General features: G+C 49.9%; 1 protein-coding gene across 2 annotated transcripts; it reads right to left on the bottom strand.

Annotated features, from left to right (window-relative positions):
- Window positions 1-309: 309 nt before the first annotated feature.
- Nt5c3b (5'-nucleotidase, cytosolic IIIB) lies at window positions 310-15176 on the bottom strand. 2 transcript variants are annotated; one of them, XR_008222293.1, is made up of 10 exons: window positions 15067-15176; window positions 14852-14950; window positions 14207-14276; window positions 14077-14123; window positions 11156-11241; window positions 10284-10373; window positions 8311-8473; window positions 6189-6389; window positions 4481-5160; window positions 310-2271 (listed from the first exon to the last, which is right to left on the bottom strand). XR_008222293.1 is itself a non-coding variant. In XM_052757049.1 (9 exons), the coding sequence occupies exons 1-9, from the start codon at window positions 15076-15078 to the stop codon at window positions 5026-5028; spliced, it is 903 nt and encodes a 300-aa protein (XP_052613009.1). In that variant the 5' UTR covers window positions 15079-15176; the 3' UTR covers window positions 310-5025. The 2 variants fall into 2 exon arrangements, 1 of the variants encoding a protein (XP_052613009.1); XM_052757049.1 differs by having other exon boundaries at window positions 310-5160.
- Between the last annotated feature and the right edge of the window lie 72 nt (window positions 15177-15248).

Here is a 15248-nt window from a genome sequence, read left to right as displayed (position 1 = left end):
TGTGCACCACACACCACATGTGTGCCTGGTGCCCTCAGAGGCCAAGAGGCCATTGGATCTCCTGGGACTGGAGTTGTAGGCGATTGTGAATGGCCATGTGGGTGCTGGGAATCAAGCCTAAGTCCTTTGGAGAGCAATGCTTTTTTTTTTTTTTTTAAGACTTTTTTACAGCCAGGCAGTGGTGGCACTCACCTTTAATCCCAGCACCTGGGAGGCAGAGGCAGGCAGCCCTCTGAGTTGGAGGCTAGCCTGATCTACAGAGCGAGGTCTCGGACAGCCAGGGATACACAGAGAAACCATCTCAAAAAATTAAACAAACAAAACCCTTTTTTATTCAGAAAAACAAAAACAAACAAACAAAAAAACTGAAGTTTTTTCCCAAGCACACACAGGAGGGGATGTGGGTGGAGGAGACATCTGTCCATCCAGTCCCAGCCCCCAGCCCATGTGGTTTTGTAGCCAGTGCTCTTAACCACTGAGCCATTTCTCCTCTGCCCTCTTTTCTGAGACAGGTCTGTTTTTGTAGCTGTCCTAGAACTTGCTATGTAGATCAGGTTGGCCTTGAGAGAGCCGCCTGCCCCTCACTCGTAAATACTAGGGTTCAAAGCATGTACTGCTGCAAGCCGAAAGAATAGATTATAGAGATTCAGCTGTGTATAATAAAGCTGTACCTAGAAAGGTCAAGGAATCTTTCTAGAGGGAAGCCGTATATCAGGGAATATTTGGTGTTACTCAGCTTTTAATATATCAGCTGTCTTCTGCTGTGAATTTCTTGTGTGCTCACATATAACTAGGCCATATGGCAAACAGTGTAAGCTTCTCAGACCTACTGCTGATCTGAACTAGGTAACACCCCTACAGAGCCTAGAAGACAGATGGACTGTAGATGCACAGCTTTGTTTCTTGTGCAAATGAAGCTCAGACCATCCCTTTCCTTCAGGCCTAGTGGCATTCCAGAGCTATTGACTCAGGACAAAAGGTTTTTTCATAACCAGGTGGAGTGAAGGCTGGGCCAGAATTTCCTGGTCTGGGCAGGAGAAGGGAGAACAGGGCAGAGTTTTTGGATGAGTAGAGATTGGGTCAGAACAGGAGAAGAGGAAGGAAAGATGGAGGACGAAGGAATGGAGGATGAGGATGAGGTCGAGAGCATGAGAGCTTAGTTATTACTAGGGCTATGAGAGGACAGGAAAAGAAGGGACCAAGAGGAACTGAGAGTCAGAATGGAACTGAAGGTATGTAGACAATCTTGTCTTAGAGAAATAAAGTGGATGGACAAAAGAGCCTGGTGTAGATTCTCCCTCAAATATACCCATCTCCCTGCCCCCTGTCCCACTCCGGCAATAGAGTCTTCCCCAGGACTCTGGGAAGAATCTTCTCAGAGCAGACCCCTGGGAAAATTCCAATAATGCACCACCACACTGGGCTGCTGAGCCATCTCTTCAGCCCCTTACATACACCTTATTTTTTCAGGCAGGGTCTCTCATTGAATTTGAAGGTCAAAAATCAGGTAGACCAGTTGGCTCGCAAATCAGAGCTGAGATTACAGGTGCATGCTGGGCCATGCTGCTTGTTACATGGCTTCTGAGGATCAAACTCCAGGACTTGTTATTGGTTGAGCCATCTCCCCAGCCAAGGAGAATGCTTTTAACCCAAGGGCAGGGGCAGAAAGGGGACAAGCCAGGCAGTTGCTGTGGCCTCATGAGGGACAGATTCCAGACAGAGATCTTCCCTAGGCAGTTGCTGTGGCCTCATGAGGGACAGATTCCAGACAGAGATCTTCCCGTTTGCCCCCCTCAAACCTAACTAAACCAAAGCTAAATAACCTCTGGGTGCAGAGCCCTGGTCAATGGCCAGAGATGAAGGTGTGCAGGAGAGGCATGGAGATGATCCTTGTCCCCTTATTGTCTCAAATAAAGGCAGAAACAATGGCCCTGACCTCAGACAACCCCCAGAGCTCAAGAACTAAATAGAACCCCAAAGGCCAGATTACAGTTGACACAGATCCTTTCAGTCCTACAGGCCAGATTACAGTGGTTGACAGATCCATTCTCAGTCCTGCAGGCCAGATTACAGTTGTGGACACAGATCCATTCTCAGTCCTGCAGGGCAGATTACAGTTGTTTACACAAATCCGTTCTCAGTCCTGCAGGCCAGATTACAGTTGTCCACACAGATCCATTCAGTCCTGCAGGCCAGATTACAGTTGTCCGCACAGATCCATTCAGTCCTGCAGGCCAGATTACAGTTGTCCACACAGATCCATTCTCAGTCCTGCAGGCCAGATTACAGTTGTTCACAAGGATCCATTCTCAGTCCGGCAGCATTCCCACCTTCCTCCCTCCACTTGCCCCTCTCCCTCTTGCCAGAGGAAAGAGAACTGACAGATGTCTACAGTCCTAGAGAGAAATGCTTCTCTAAGCCAGTCTGTTTGCCCTCACTTGCCTGCCTCACTCTGCCCACTGTGACAGAGACGCCCTGTGCTTTCTGAGCAGAGTGGGGACTTTACAGAAAGTGACAAGGCCACATTCATTCCAAACTGTCCCTAAGCATCTTCTTGCCCAGTGCTCCAGTTTGGAATCGGGTGTCCCCCTAAGGCTTGATCTCTAGCCCAGGGTGCCATTAGAAGGTTTGTGTGTTACGAGGGTGGGGGTGCAGGTGGGGGTTGTGGAAGGTTTTAAGTCACTGGCATGGTGGTCTGAATGAGAAGAGCCCCACACACTCATATATGAACACTTGGTCCCAATTAGTAGTGCTGTTCAGGAAGGATCAGGTGTGGCCTCCGTGGAGGTCATAGGTCCCAGGGACAGGTTCTGAGGCTTCCAAAGCACCCTGCCACCCCCAGGGGGCTCTCTGCCTCCTGTTTGTGGATCATTTTGTAAGCTCAGTTATTCCTGCTACCACGCCTCTCCTGCACCATCCTGGACTCCAACCTGAAGCCGCAGCCCAATTAAACACATTTCTAAGTGCCTCGGCTTTTCTGTCACAGCAACAGAAAAGTGACAAAGACAATCGGGTATTCTTTGAAGGGGACTGACTGTGGGGCCCTGGTCTCTTTTCTCTTTTGTGCCTGGCCACCACATCGGCCTCCTCCACCATGTGCGCCTGCCATGACGACTCTGCCACCACAGGCCCAAAGCAATGGGGCCAAGTGTTCCCAGACTGAAGTCTCCCAAACCATGAGTAATCTCTTTTAAGTTGACTACTGTATTTTGTTCCTGTATTAGAAAACTAACACACGGGGTTGGGGATTTAGCTCAGTGGTAGAGCGCTTGCCTAGCAAGCACAAGGCCCTAGGTTCGGTTCTCAGCTCCCACAAAAAAAAAAAAAAAAAAAAAAAAAAAAAAAAAAAAAAAAAAAAAAAAAACTAACACACATGCTCCAGGAGCTTCAAACATGATTGCTGCCCGGGGCCAGTGACTGGCACTCCTTGTCACCAAAGCCTCCAGAAAGCTTCTGAAGTCAGCCTGTGGTCCTGGAACAGTCATAGGGCCCCCTGCCACAGAACCTAGGAGAGCCCTGAACTAAAGCTGCGAAACACAACCAGATGGAGAGCAAAGGCTTTGGCTAGAAGTACCCAGAACTTGGCTCTGGCTCCTGGGTATGGTGTCCGGGCAGGTTATTCATCCCGTCTAAGCTACCCACCTGCAAATGAGGGATTCTGCTCACAGTCACCAAGAATGAAATGGCGGGGGTGTACGTGCCCAGGATGGCGCCGATACTCAGCAGGCACTCAATAGCCCTGGGTTCCCCTTCCCTTCAGGTCTGCAGGTAACAGCACTTGGGATAAACAGCCTCCTGGACAGGAGCGTATATGAACAACTTTCTCTAAGGGGATGAGACAAAGGGTCCAGGAAGTAGCTCTTGTGTTTGTTCTTTGGAGAGTTCCCCTGTTCTTCTGAGCGAACAGAACACAGGAACGGGAACTACAGTTGATATGCAAGGTACTAATACATCAATTACTTCTACTTGGCTCTGCAGTCTCCCAGGGGTCTGGTCTCAAATCCCTTCAAGGGGGCTGGACAGGTGGATCAGTGGTTAGGAGCACTGGATGCTCTTGCAGAGGACCTGGGTTCAGTTCCCAGAGCCCACGTGGTGGATAACCACCATCGGCAACTCCAGTTCCAGGGGACCTGGCACCTTCTTCTGACCTCTGCAGTCACCAGGTACATATCTGGTATACACACATCCATGCAGGAAAAACACTCATATCCATGAATCAAAATAAAAAATAACATTCCTTTCAGGTCATTCATTATGTTGGTGGCACTGGACTAAAAAGTGGAGGAAAGATCTAAGGACCTATGGAAAAGCCATACTCAAATGTACCCTTTGTGTATGTAGGGGTATCCAACCTCAACCCAGCTGAACTTCAAGTTTCAAGGCTGTTCCCATGCCAGGTCAGGATCACACCTTCCCATCGCTCCCCTCCCAGATCTACAGACACACTCCTGGGCTGCAGGCACACTCAGACTGTACTCACATGGGATTTCTAAGCTTTCCCACTGTTCTCAAACTTTGTTCCGTGGAGTTCCAGAGGTCTCCTAGGGGTTCTAGTGCCTTGAGGGCCAAGGCTCAGGCTGTACACACAGCTCCCACACCGTGAGTTGGAGCAACTCTGTTCTTTTGTTAATTTTCATCTGACTCACACGTTATATTTGTCTGATGTACAGCTTTACTTTTCCTTTTTTTACAGTGCTGGGGAGGGACCCAGGGCCCACCACATGCTATGCAGGTGTTTCACCACTGAGCCATCTGTATTCCCAGCTCTGAAAACTTTCTTAGAAAGAGCCCTTGGACTAGATGGTCCGTAGAAGGCTAACATGCTGTGGGCCACAGAGCACGCTTGCTGCCCACCCACAGGCAGGGCCTCCCTCAAGCCTTTCCTAGCAGGAGGAAGGCAAAGGCATGGGGAAGGAGTCGGGTGAGGAGAGCCCAGCAGCTCTTGGCCACCGCTCACAGAGGAGGCTTCATGGGCAGGCATTCCTCCTCATCACTGCCTGCAGGGCCTGGCCTGAGCCTTTGTGCTTAGGAGCCCTGTATCTCCATGCAGTCCCCCTGAAGCAGGATGTGCTGCAGCAGCCCATTGACCACGTCCAGTGTCTCGTCCTTCTCCAACACGATGTCGTAGGAATCCATGTAACGCTCCCGCCGTTCCTCCACCTGCCCGGGGAAAGCAGATCTGAGTCCCCCAAACACCCCTCTTTGTATCTTGGGGTCTGGGGTAGAGGCATGCAAACACCATCCCCCAGCTCTCCTGTGAAAGCCCGGGGAGGTCACAGGCAGGCAATGAGGGGCACAAGCTCCCACCAAGAACACTCGGCCAGTGTCAAGCAGACAGTAACAACAACTACAAACAAACGCCCAGCTGTCACACGTCATCTTCACATGGCTCTGACGTCCACTGGGCTCCGGCCTCTGCTGGCTGGGTCCACCCTTATGGACACCTTCTCTGAGCCCTTCTGGCTTATGCTCTGTCCATCCCTGCCAGGTTCTGATGTTTTTGCTTTTATAAAATCATGCTCTCAACCCTGGCATCTCCCACGTCAGTCAAACCAGAGAAACTCTGTCTCAGAAAAACCAAAAACCAAAAATAAAATAAAATAACAGCAACAAAAAACCACCTCCAGGACAAACGAAGGAGTCATCACACAAAGTGAGAGTTTAATGGGTTAGCAGTGTTTGTGTGACCAGAATGGGGACTGACACATGCTGAGCGCACAGCCGTGCGTGTTTGGGCGGAGTGACCCTCTCCTCTCAAGTCTTGGGTCAAGTCACAGTGGAAAATGCCGAGGCTTTGGGATGTAACTTAGTGATAGAGTACTTACGTGGCATCTATCGGGTTCTATGTTCCTTTCCCAGCAAACACAAACACACACACACACACCCCAAAAGAGTGAGCATAAATCATGATATGATGGCATATTCATGTAATCACAGCATTTAGGAGGTTGAAGCAAGCTAGTCAGAAGTTCAAGGTCAGCCTTAGCTACACAGTTTGAGACTAGCCTGGGATACACGAATTCCTGTTTCATCCCCTTTACTCCCGCCCCCATAAGAGAGAGACCGAGAACACAACTATGTCCCTCCTCTGCAGGCCTAATACCTTCCACAGTATCTAGCACACAAAAGGAATTCAAAAGTGCTGGCAGGAATCCCCAAGTCAGAGGGAAGGCCCAGCCACTGCTCACCTTGTCATTTAGGAAGCCAATCTTGAGAATGTTCTGCACCCCAGGGACTCCATCAGCCATAGTGAGGTCCCCCATGGAGTCTCCAAGCAGGAGGATGTTGGTTTTGTCCTGAAGCTTCTGGAAGTAACTGGAGTTCTCACACACGGAGCTGTTCTTGTTGTAGGTGTGGATGAGCTGGCCCTTGAAGCCTTGCAGGATACCCTGAAACACCACAAGAGACAGAGAGCAGGGCGAGGGGCACCCATGTAGCACATGGGCCTGCCATGGGGGGGGGGGGAAGAGTTCCCAAACCCAGAGAGAACGGCAAAGCTTTACTGGAGCCTGGAGGGGCGGGGGGGCTGGAACTAGAACCCCGGGCGGATCTGGTCTATTGTTATAAGTGCTTTCATGGAACCCAGCTAGACTCAGTTGTTTGGGTCTTTGGGCTGTATTCTGGGAGGTGAGGGCAAAGCTGAGAAGAGACACAGCAAAGACAGAAGCCCAAGTGTGCAGAGCTGGCCTCTTACGAAGGCACTGGGACTTAGCCAGGGCCTTACACACACAAGCACTGCATCACTGAGCCCCACCTCCAACTTTTTCTCTTTCCTTTTTTTCTTTTGAGAACAGTCTATGTAGCTTTAGCTGACTTTGAACTCAGAATTCTGCCTGCCTCTGCCTCCTGAATGAGAGGGTTAAAGGCATGTGCCACCACTGTGCCAATTTCTTTTTTTCTTGTTTTTCCTTTTTGTTTGTGTTTCGTTGTTGCTTTTGAGACAGGGTCTCACTATCTAGCCCTGGCTGTCCTGGAACTCACTATGTAGATCAGGCTGGCCTCAAACTCATAGATTCCTGACTGTGGGATTAAAAGCGTACACTGCCATGCTTGGCCCCAGTTCTCATTGTGAGACACATCTTTTTCTATCCAGGCTTTCTAGGCTCTCCCTGAATTTGCTCTGCAGCTCAAGCCAGGCAGGTCTTGAACTTTCAAATTCCTGCCTTAAGTCTCCTAAGCAGCTGGGATCACAGGCCTGTGCCTCCAGGCCCAAACCACTTGGCCTTTTCTAGGAGAACTTTGTAATTCCTGTTTTAAATAATGACCATAGGTATTCCTGATCTCCATTCTGGTGGAAGCCTATAATACAAATGCTGCTGAGTCAGGTTGCAGGAACCATTATTCAGAGGTTCTGCTCAAGGCCTGGGTCAGATTCTCACCTGAAAAACATGTTCTCGGGGTCACATGTGTGTTAGCACTTGGCTATAGGCCATTAACAGTGACAAAATTTCACCACTGATTTTTGTTTGAGACAGGGCCTCCTATAGCCCAGTGAATCTGAACTCATTATGTAGGCAGGCTGGCTTTGAAATCCTAAGCCTGCTACCTCCACCTTGCAAGTGCTGGGATAAAAGCATGTGCTATCATGGCTGCCCACTGAGAAGCGAAACTTGGGTAAGCTGGAACCACTCACCTCTGGCTTTCAGTACACAGGTCAAAGTGTAAGCCCTTTGGTACCCAGGGTGCACATGACCTATGATGGTGCCAGACACCTGACTGTTGATCCCTTTAAAGTGACACACAGGGGGGCTGGAGAGATGGCTCAGTGGTTAAGAACATTGACTGTTCTTCCAGAGGACCTGGGTTCAATTCCCAGCACCCACATGGCAGCTCACAACTGTCTGTAACTCCAGTTTCAGGGGACCCAACATCCATGGCAAAACACCAATGCATATAAAATAAAGTAACACACAGGCTGGGTGTAGCAGGGAACGGTTCAGTCCTAGCACTCAGGAGGCAGAGGCAGGGGGTTCTCTGTGAGTTTGAGGCCACTCTGGTTTATACAGTAGTTCTAGGAAAGCCAAGGCTATACAGAAAGACCCTAACTCAAAAAACAAAAAAGAAAGCAAGGAATCCATGATGCCAAGTGCCATGATTCATACCTATCGTCCCAGCCATTCAGGAGCCGAGGCCAGAGGACTGACTGAGCTCAGGAATTCCAGGCCAGCCTGGGTAATGTAGCAAGACTCTTGTCTCAAGGAAAGAAAGCGGAAACCAGAGGATAAAAAGGGGCCAGCTGGCCAAGTGAAAAGACACCCAGGCTGACAGCCCACCCCTCCTCTCCTGCAGCCCGGCTGAGACGTGGCTCACATCCTCACTGAAATCCATGTAGTTAGACACAATGTGGATGTTGGGGTAGAACACTTTCATCTGCCGGATAATTTCCTCCAGGATATCACCAATGCCCGCCGAAAAGATGAAAAGAGGAATGTTGTTATGGTAGAGTGTGTCGAAGAACGTCTTATATCCCTCCCTGCAAAGAGATCAAAGAATGGTGAACGGCATGGCCCTTGCTACTGCTACTTCATTTTCTACTTGGGCAAGGCATTTTATATCTTATTATTTATGTGTATGTGCAGGTTATATGTCTACCCGTGACCTAAGTGTGGAGGCTTATCGTTGTATGTTTATGGGCATAGACACACCATGGCACACATGTGGAGGTCAAAGAACAACCATGGAGTTCCCTCTCTCCACCTTTACATGGGTCTGGGATTACTGTAGTCAGGCTTGCATGACAAGCATTTTACACGGCCAGCCACCTCACTGACCCACACTTTGTTTAGAGACAGGGTCTCTCACCGGGAGCTGGGGCTCACTGCTTAGGCTGGCCAGTCAGTCCCGGGGATTTGCCTGTCTGCACTTCCCCAGTGCTGGGGTTCTGAACTCATTCTACCACACCCAGCTTTTGGGGCAGAGCTCAGGTCTGCATGCTTCATGAGGCAGGACTTTACCAACTGGGCCGTCATCTCAGCACCTCGGGCGAGGAATTTTTAAATTTTTCTTTTTTTGTTGTTTTTTTATACATAGTGTAATACACACACACACACACAAACACACACATAAATATAGGGACACACACACACCTTTTGAGACAAGGTCTCCCAGTATAACCCTGGCTGGCCTGGAACTGGATCTGGCTGGCCTTGAACTCAAGAGATCCACCTGCCTCTACCTCCTGAGTGCTTGGATTAAAGGTATGTGCCACCACACCAGCTTTTTCTTTTAAAATCAAAAACAAAAAACTGGGGGGACTGACTGGAGAGACAGCTCAGTAACTTTAAGGAGAGACAGCTGCTCTTCCAGAGGACCTGGGTTCAGAACCCACATGGTGGCTCACAACTGCAGTTCCAGGGGATCCAACTCTCTCTTCTGGCCTCCTCAGGCACCAGACACATGCAGTGCACATACATAGGTGTATGCAAAACAATTATATACATAAAATAAAATAAATTAATATTAAAAAAGTGTTTTTTTTTTTTTTTTTTTTTTTTGGTTTTTCGAGACAGGGTTTCTCTGTGTAGCTTTGCGCCTTTCCTGGGACTCACTTGGTAGCCCAGGCTGGCCTCGAACTCACAGAGATCCGCCTGGCTCTGCCTCCCGAGTGCTGGGATTAAAGGCGTGCGCCACCACCGCCCGGCTAAAAAAGTGTTTTAAGGTCTGTGTGTTTAACTCTTGAACAGCTCTTGACAGCCTGCTCAAGACCCTGAGTTCAATACCAGCACAACAAACAAAACCCCAAATATAAACCTTATGATGATGTATGGCTGTAATCCCAGCACTCGGGAGGCAGAGGCAGGAAGATCTCTGAGTTCAAGGCCAGCCTGGTCTACAGAGTGAGCTCCAGACAGCCAAGGCTACACAGAGAAACCCTATCTCAAAAAACCAAAATAAATTAAAATAAATATTAAAAAAATGCCAGGCAACCAGAGGGTCCAGAGTTGTGGGGTCTTTTGTTTGCTTTTAACCCATCATTTAAAAGGAGTTGGCCTTAGGAGACGAAGGCCTGGCCATTCTGCACAGCAGCCCAGTGAAGCAAATGGCTTCTGGGGCCACCTTTCCTCCTCCCAGCCACTGACTCCCCTCAACCCTCCCCAGCCTTTTCCACCTGGGTGAAATAGGTTTAGACCGGCTTTCACGTTTATTTTTTGGTTTCCAATACCAAGGATGGAATTCACAGGCCTCCAGCATGCCAGGCACGTCTTTAACCAGAGAGCCACGCCCCGGCCCACAGAGTTGCTTAGACTAGTCCGGTGGGAATGCTTTCACAGCAAGGAGCTTACCTGAGCATGGCGGTGGACTCTCCAACCACCTGCGCTATCTGGGACTTCTGTATCCTCTGCTGGCATAGGAGATTGTGGGCTTTGGACCACCTAGGAACAGACAACCACACACCCCAAGTCCTAGTCACCCCAGGAAGTCGAGTGCCCTGTCCTTTATCCCCTCTGGTAGTTGCCCTGTCCTTTATCCCCTCTGGTAGTACTCACTGGGGAAATGAGCACACTCTGTCCCACAGAGGCATCTCCTGAAGGACTTTAAGAGATCCTCAGAAGGAAATGAAGGGAGAGGGAGACAAGAGCTGCAGACTGGGGAGATTAGAACCCTCCTCCATAGGGACCTAGGGCTCTATCCTGGGATGCCAGGTTTTGTTTTTGAACAGGGTCTTGTGTAGCGCAGGCTAGCCTACAACTTCCTATGCAGCCAAGAGAAACCTTGACCCTTCTACCCCCATCCTCCAAGTGCTAGGACGATGTGCATGCACCACCACCGGCCATGCTTAGTGGTGTTTGATTCTGTCAGAATTTTGCAATCTGATTGCGTGCCCAGGTTACAAACTGGAACTCTGTGGTGGTTTGCATGAGAATAACCCCGGTAGGCTCATATATCTGAATGCTCTCCAAAGTTGGTGGAACTGTTTGGGAAGGATTAGGAGGTGTGGCCTTGCTGGAGGTGTGTCACTGCAGGGGTGGGCTTTGAAGTTTCAAAAGCCATGCCTGCCTTCCTGCTGCCATGCTCCCTGACATGATGGTCATGGGCCTCACCCTCTGAACTGTAAGCTCCCTGCTAAAATACTCTTCCTTCTGTAAGTTGCCTTGATCATGCTGGCCCACTCCACCTTCAATCACAGGAGCTCCTCCTTGTCGGTGCCACTTACCACTGTACCATATGAGGCAACTTCTCTTTGATGGTCCGGTGTGGGTCGATCTCAATGGGATAATAGTGGTGAAAGAGCGCGGCGAGCTGGGACAGCCAAGGAGGGGAAAGGTCATTAGTGCACATCACCCCGGCCCCCAGTTAAGACGAAAACCGCCTCAAGGATGGAGCTTCGCGGAAGAGAGTTTTCAGGTGGGAACACACCGTTCATGACACTCAGTCTTCTCCTCATGCTTTTTGACTGCTCACACTTACCTATTATTATACACAGTCTGCAGTGTGGCTGCCTTCGCAGAGCTTTATCACGTGTTGTCACCCACCCCGAGAATGAGGCCTAAAGAGTCCTCAACATGAGTTAGACTTGGTGGCCCATGCTATAATCTCAGCACTTGGAAGGAGGAGACAGGGGGATTATAGATGTGTAGCCTGGGGTACATAGGCAAACCTAAGCTACACAGTAAAATTCCATCTCAAAATCAAAACATATACATACATACACAGGGAGTGGGGGGGTGGGGGGTGGGGGTGGGGACACGACAAGAAGTGGGGACAAGGATGCAGCTTGTTGGCAGAGAGCTTGCCTGGAGTGCAATCCTCAGCATTACAAAAATCAATGGGGGCTGGAGAGTTAGCTCAGCACTTAAGAACACTTGCTGCTCTTATAGAGGACCAGAGTTCAATCCCCAGCATCTACATAGTGACTCACAACTGTCTACAACTCTAGTCCTGGAGGATCTGACACCCTCTTCTGACCTCAGTGGGCACCAGGCACTCATGTGGCCAGGTACTCACGCACGGACATACGTGCAGATAAAACACCCATACATATAAAATAATAGTAATAAAAACTAGTCAGGCCGGGTAGTGGCGCACGCACGCCTTTGATCCCAGCATGCGGGAGGCAGAGGCAGGCAGATCTCTGTGAGTTCAAGGCCAGCCTGGGCTACAGAGTGAGTTCCAGGAAAGGCACCAAAGCTACGCAGAGGAAACCCTGTCTCGAAAAACCAAAAAAAAAAAAGAATGAACTCAGTAACGTATAACAGCCTAGCCTAGCTCTGCGCTAGTGAGAGGCCACTCAGGGCAAAAGCCTGGAGCCAAGTAAACCAGAGGCCAAGGCTCTAGAGTTGGCTTCTCAGTATTTGTACACATCTTACAGAAATGAATTAACATCCATTCAGAATGCTCTCCATATCTGTCCCTTTACCAGAAAGTAACATCATCAAGGACATGGCACAATGCAGTGGGAAGAGTTTGGGACAAAGTCTTTGCAAAACCAAGGCATGGAACTCAATCGAATGACCCTTGGGCAAGTTGTTCAACCTCTTGAAACACCTGTTTTCTCACATGTTGAACAGAGACAGTAATATGATAGTTCTAGCTACCTTTGGGAATAGAGGATTGCTCAGTAAGATATAGCATTCAAGTCTCATGCAAACCCCACAGCTAGCAGTAAGTGTAGCGTTCACACATGAACCACCCATCATCGTGCCTCAGCCAATAAGGAAAAGCTGTTCTCATGTATGGAGACTAGACTCAGGGGCTGGTTCAGCAGTTAAGAGCACATACTGCTCTTCCAGAGGACCAGAATTCGGTTCCCAACTCCTACATCACGCAATTCACAACCACCTCTAACTCTAGTTCCAGAGGATCCTCTAAGGGCACCTGTGTAGTGGTACTTGTTCTGCCCATGACCTTGGGCTATGGGGCCCAAAGGAGGTGATGCTTTTTGCTGTTGTACGATGCCTTTTATAAGGACCCCCTACTGCCTGCGAGGTGGATTTGCTCCCAGTCATATCAGAGGACAACTTCAGCTCTCCCCTCTGTTCTATATTTGTGAGTGTATTTCCTCAATTTATATCTTAATAAATCCCCACTACCCATTAAATAGATTCACATGGATTGATTTTAATACACCTGATTGCATATGTCTCTGTCTCTCTCACACATACACACACACACACACACACACACACACACACACACACACGCTCTTTAAAATAATCCAGGCAGTGGTGGCGCACACCCCAGCACTGTGGAGGCAGAGGCAGGTGGATCTCTGTGAGTTTGAGGCCAGCCTGGTTTACAGAGTTAGCTCCAGGACAGCCAAGGCTACACAGAGAAACCCTGTCTTGAACCCATCCCCCCAAAATAAATAAAAATGAAATAATTAAAATAAACCTAATAAGAAAACTAGACCTACTTTACTATAACAAGTTATAAAGGAATAATTTTTTAAAAAAAAACATCAAAAGAAACAAAACCAACCAAACAACCACCAAAACAAACGAACAAAAAAACCACAATTGAGGAGCAAATTCAGAGCCTCAGGAATGCTTGATGAGCTACCTGTGAGCTATGTCCCAGACTCCCTTTTTTTGAGACAAGGTCTCATTACTTAGCTTTGGCTGGCCTGGGGACTCATGGAGATCCACCTGCCTCTTTCTCTTGACTGCTGCTCAGCTGCCTTTTTCTTTTCTTTCTTTCTTTTTTTTGGTGGGGGGTGGGGTGGGAGAGGGTGAGAGAGGGTTTCTCTGTGTAGCCCTGGCTGGCCTGGTATTTGCTCATTATGTAGACTAGGCTGTCCTCGAACTCAGAGATCCACCTGCCTCTGCCTCATGAGTACTGGGATTAAAGGTGTGCAGCATCACCACCTGGCCTCCTTTACGCCCTTCTTCTGTTTTCAAACTTCCTGTTTTAAGGTAGAGTCTCACTAAGTTGCCCAGGATGACGTTGAACTCTTTCTGGAGCCCAGGCAGACCCTGAACTTGTAATTCTCCTGCTTTGATCTGCCAAATAACTGGGATTACAGGCCTCCACACTGGTTTAAAGAATAAACTGTCTTAAGATTTCTGTCACGGAGTTTGTGGTTCAACCCCGGAAGAGTACCAGAGCCATTTTTGAGCAAAGAAGGGAGTGACCCACCTCTTTGCGACAATCCTCACTGATGATTTTGCTGTTATCCAGAATATCTGAAAAAACACAAAACTCCCTTTACTTGCTCCTTAGCAGTTATCATCGTGAGCCCTGCAAGGAAGGCTGAAATGTGACTTACTGTGGGAAGAGGGGCATCGCTGTCCATTGTAAGCAAATCTGCTCAAGGTCATGTCAAAATCAGAAATCACCTAAGAGACCAAAGAGAGGTTACGGTGGCTGAGTAGGCACCTTCCAACCTGGCCTTGCCTCAGCCTGGGCTAACCACAAGTCTAACCAGCCACTGCCCAGTCAGCAGCAAAGCCTTTTTTTTTTTTTTCAAGGCTGAGGAGAGACAGGCAGGGAAAGGAAAGAAGTGATTCTGTGTCAGTACACCAGTTAACCTTGAGGAAAACCAAGTCCCCCGAGTGTGCGGGTGAGTCTCAATGGCATCTTTCTCAAATGCACCGGTTCTTTCTTAAGGTGCCTCCCGACCTTTATGGGTCTTCCCCATCTTCAACTCCTTGTGGAGCCAGCTAGCCTAGGGTAGTGGGGCAGCCAGGCTCGACCCGTCTGCTTTCTGAAACCAAGCAGGACGACCACATCTGACTACCCTGAAAGTTGGCTGTTGGGACAGGTGGGCTCTCTCCCCCGGCGAGCCAATCTGTTTGCCCATGCCCACTCCGGAGCGCAGGCTCGCCGCGTGCGCACCGGCTCTGGCGGGAAGGCCGCAGGACAGGCACCCTTCCGCCGCCCAGCCCGGCCGTGCCCCCCCGCGCCCCGGTACCTGCAGGCGGTCTCCTCCGCCCCTGCGAAGGGCGCCCACGATTTCCTGCACCCGCCCGGGCTGCCGCATCAGGACCGTGGCCTTCATCAGACTTTTCACCTGTCGCGAGACCCGAGGGACCCGCTGACCCGAGCGCCGTGATGGGCCCCAGGGCAGCCGGGCCTCCCTGCGCCCGCGATCCCGCCACGCGGGACGCTCCCTACCCGCGGCCTCACCTCCTCCGCCATCGCGCCGACGGTCTGGTGGGCGGCTCCGAAGACGGCGCCCGCCCCCGCAGCCTCACTGCGCAGGCGTCGTCTTCGCTCTAGGAGCGCCGCTCTGGGAGGGGCGGGCCGGCCGTTTCCAGGCAGGCTCAGGATGCTGGCAGGAGAAACGGGTGGGGGTGGGGGGGGTTCTA

This window comes from Peromyscus californicus, unplaced genomic scaffold (genome assembly GCF_007827085.1).
Source record: "Peromyscus californicus insignis strain IS unplaced genomic scaffold, ASM782708v3 Scaffold_3__1_contigs__length_106647218, whole genome shotgun sequence".
Classification (NCBI taxonomy): domain Eukaryota; kingdom Metazoa; phylum Chordata; class Mammalia; order Rodentia; family Cricetidae; genus Peromyscus; species Peromyscus californicus.
Note: the sequence above shows the minus strand (reverse complement) of the source record. Positions and strands in the feature narration are given on the sequence as shown.

What these genes read in the sequence shown, in the direction of transcription:
- Nt5c3b (XM_052757049.1), bottom strand. An exon ending in GCGGAGGAGACCGCCTGCAG is followed by an intron (nt 14,277 to 14,851) that starts GTACCGGGGCGC and finishes TTGGTCTCTTAG; the next exon opens with GTGATTTCTGATTTTGACAT. An exon ending in GCGATGCCCCTCTTCCCACA is followed by an intron (nt 14,124 to 14,206) that starts GTAAGTCACATT and finishes GTGTTTTTTCAG; the next exon opens with ATATTCTGGATAACAGCAAA.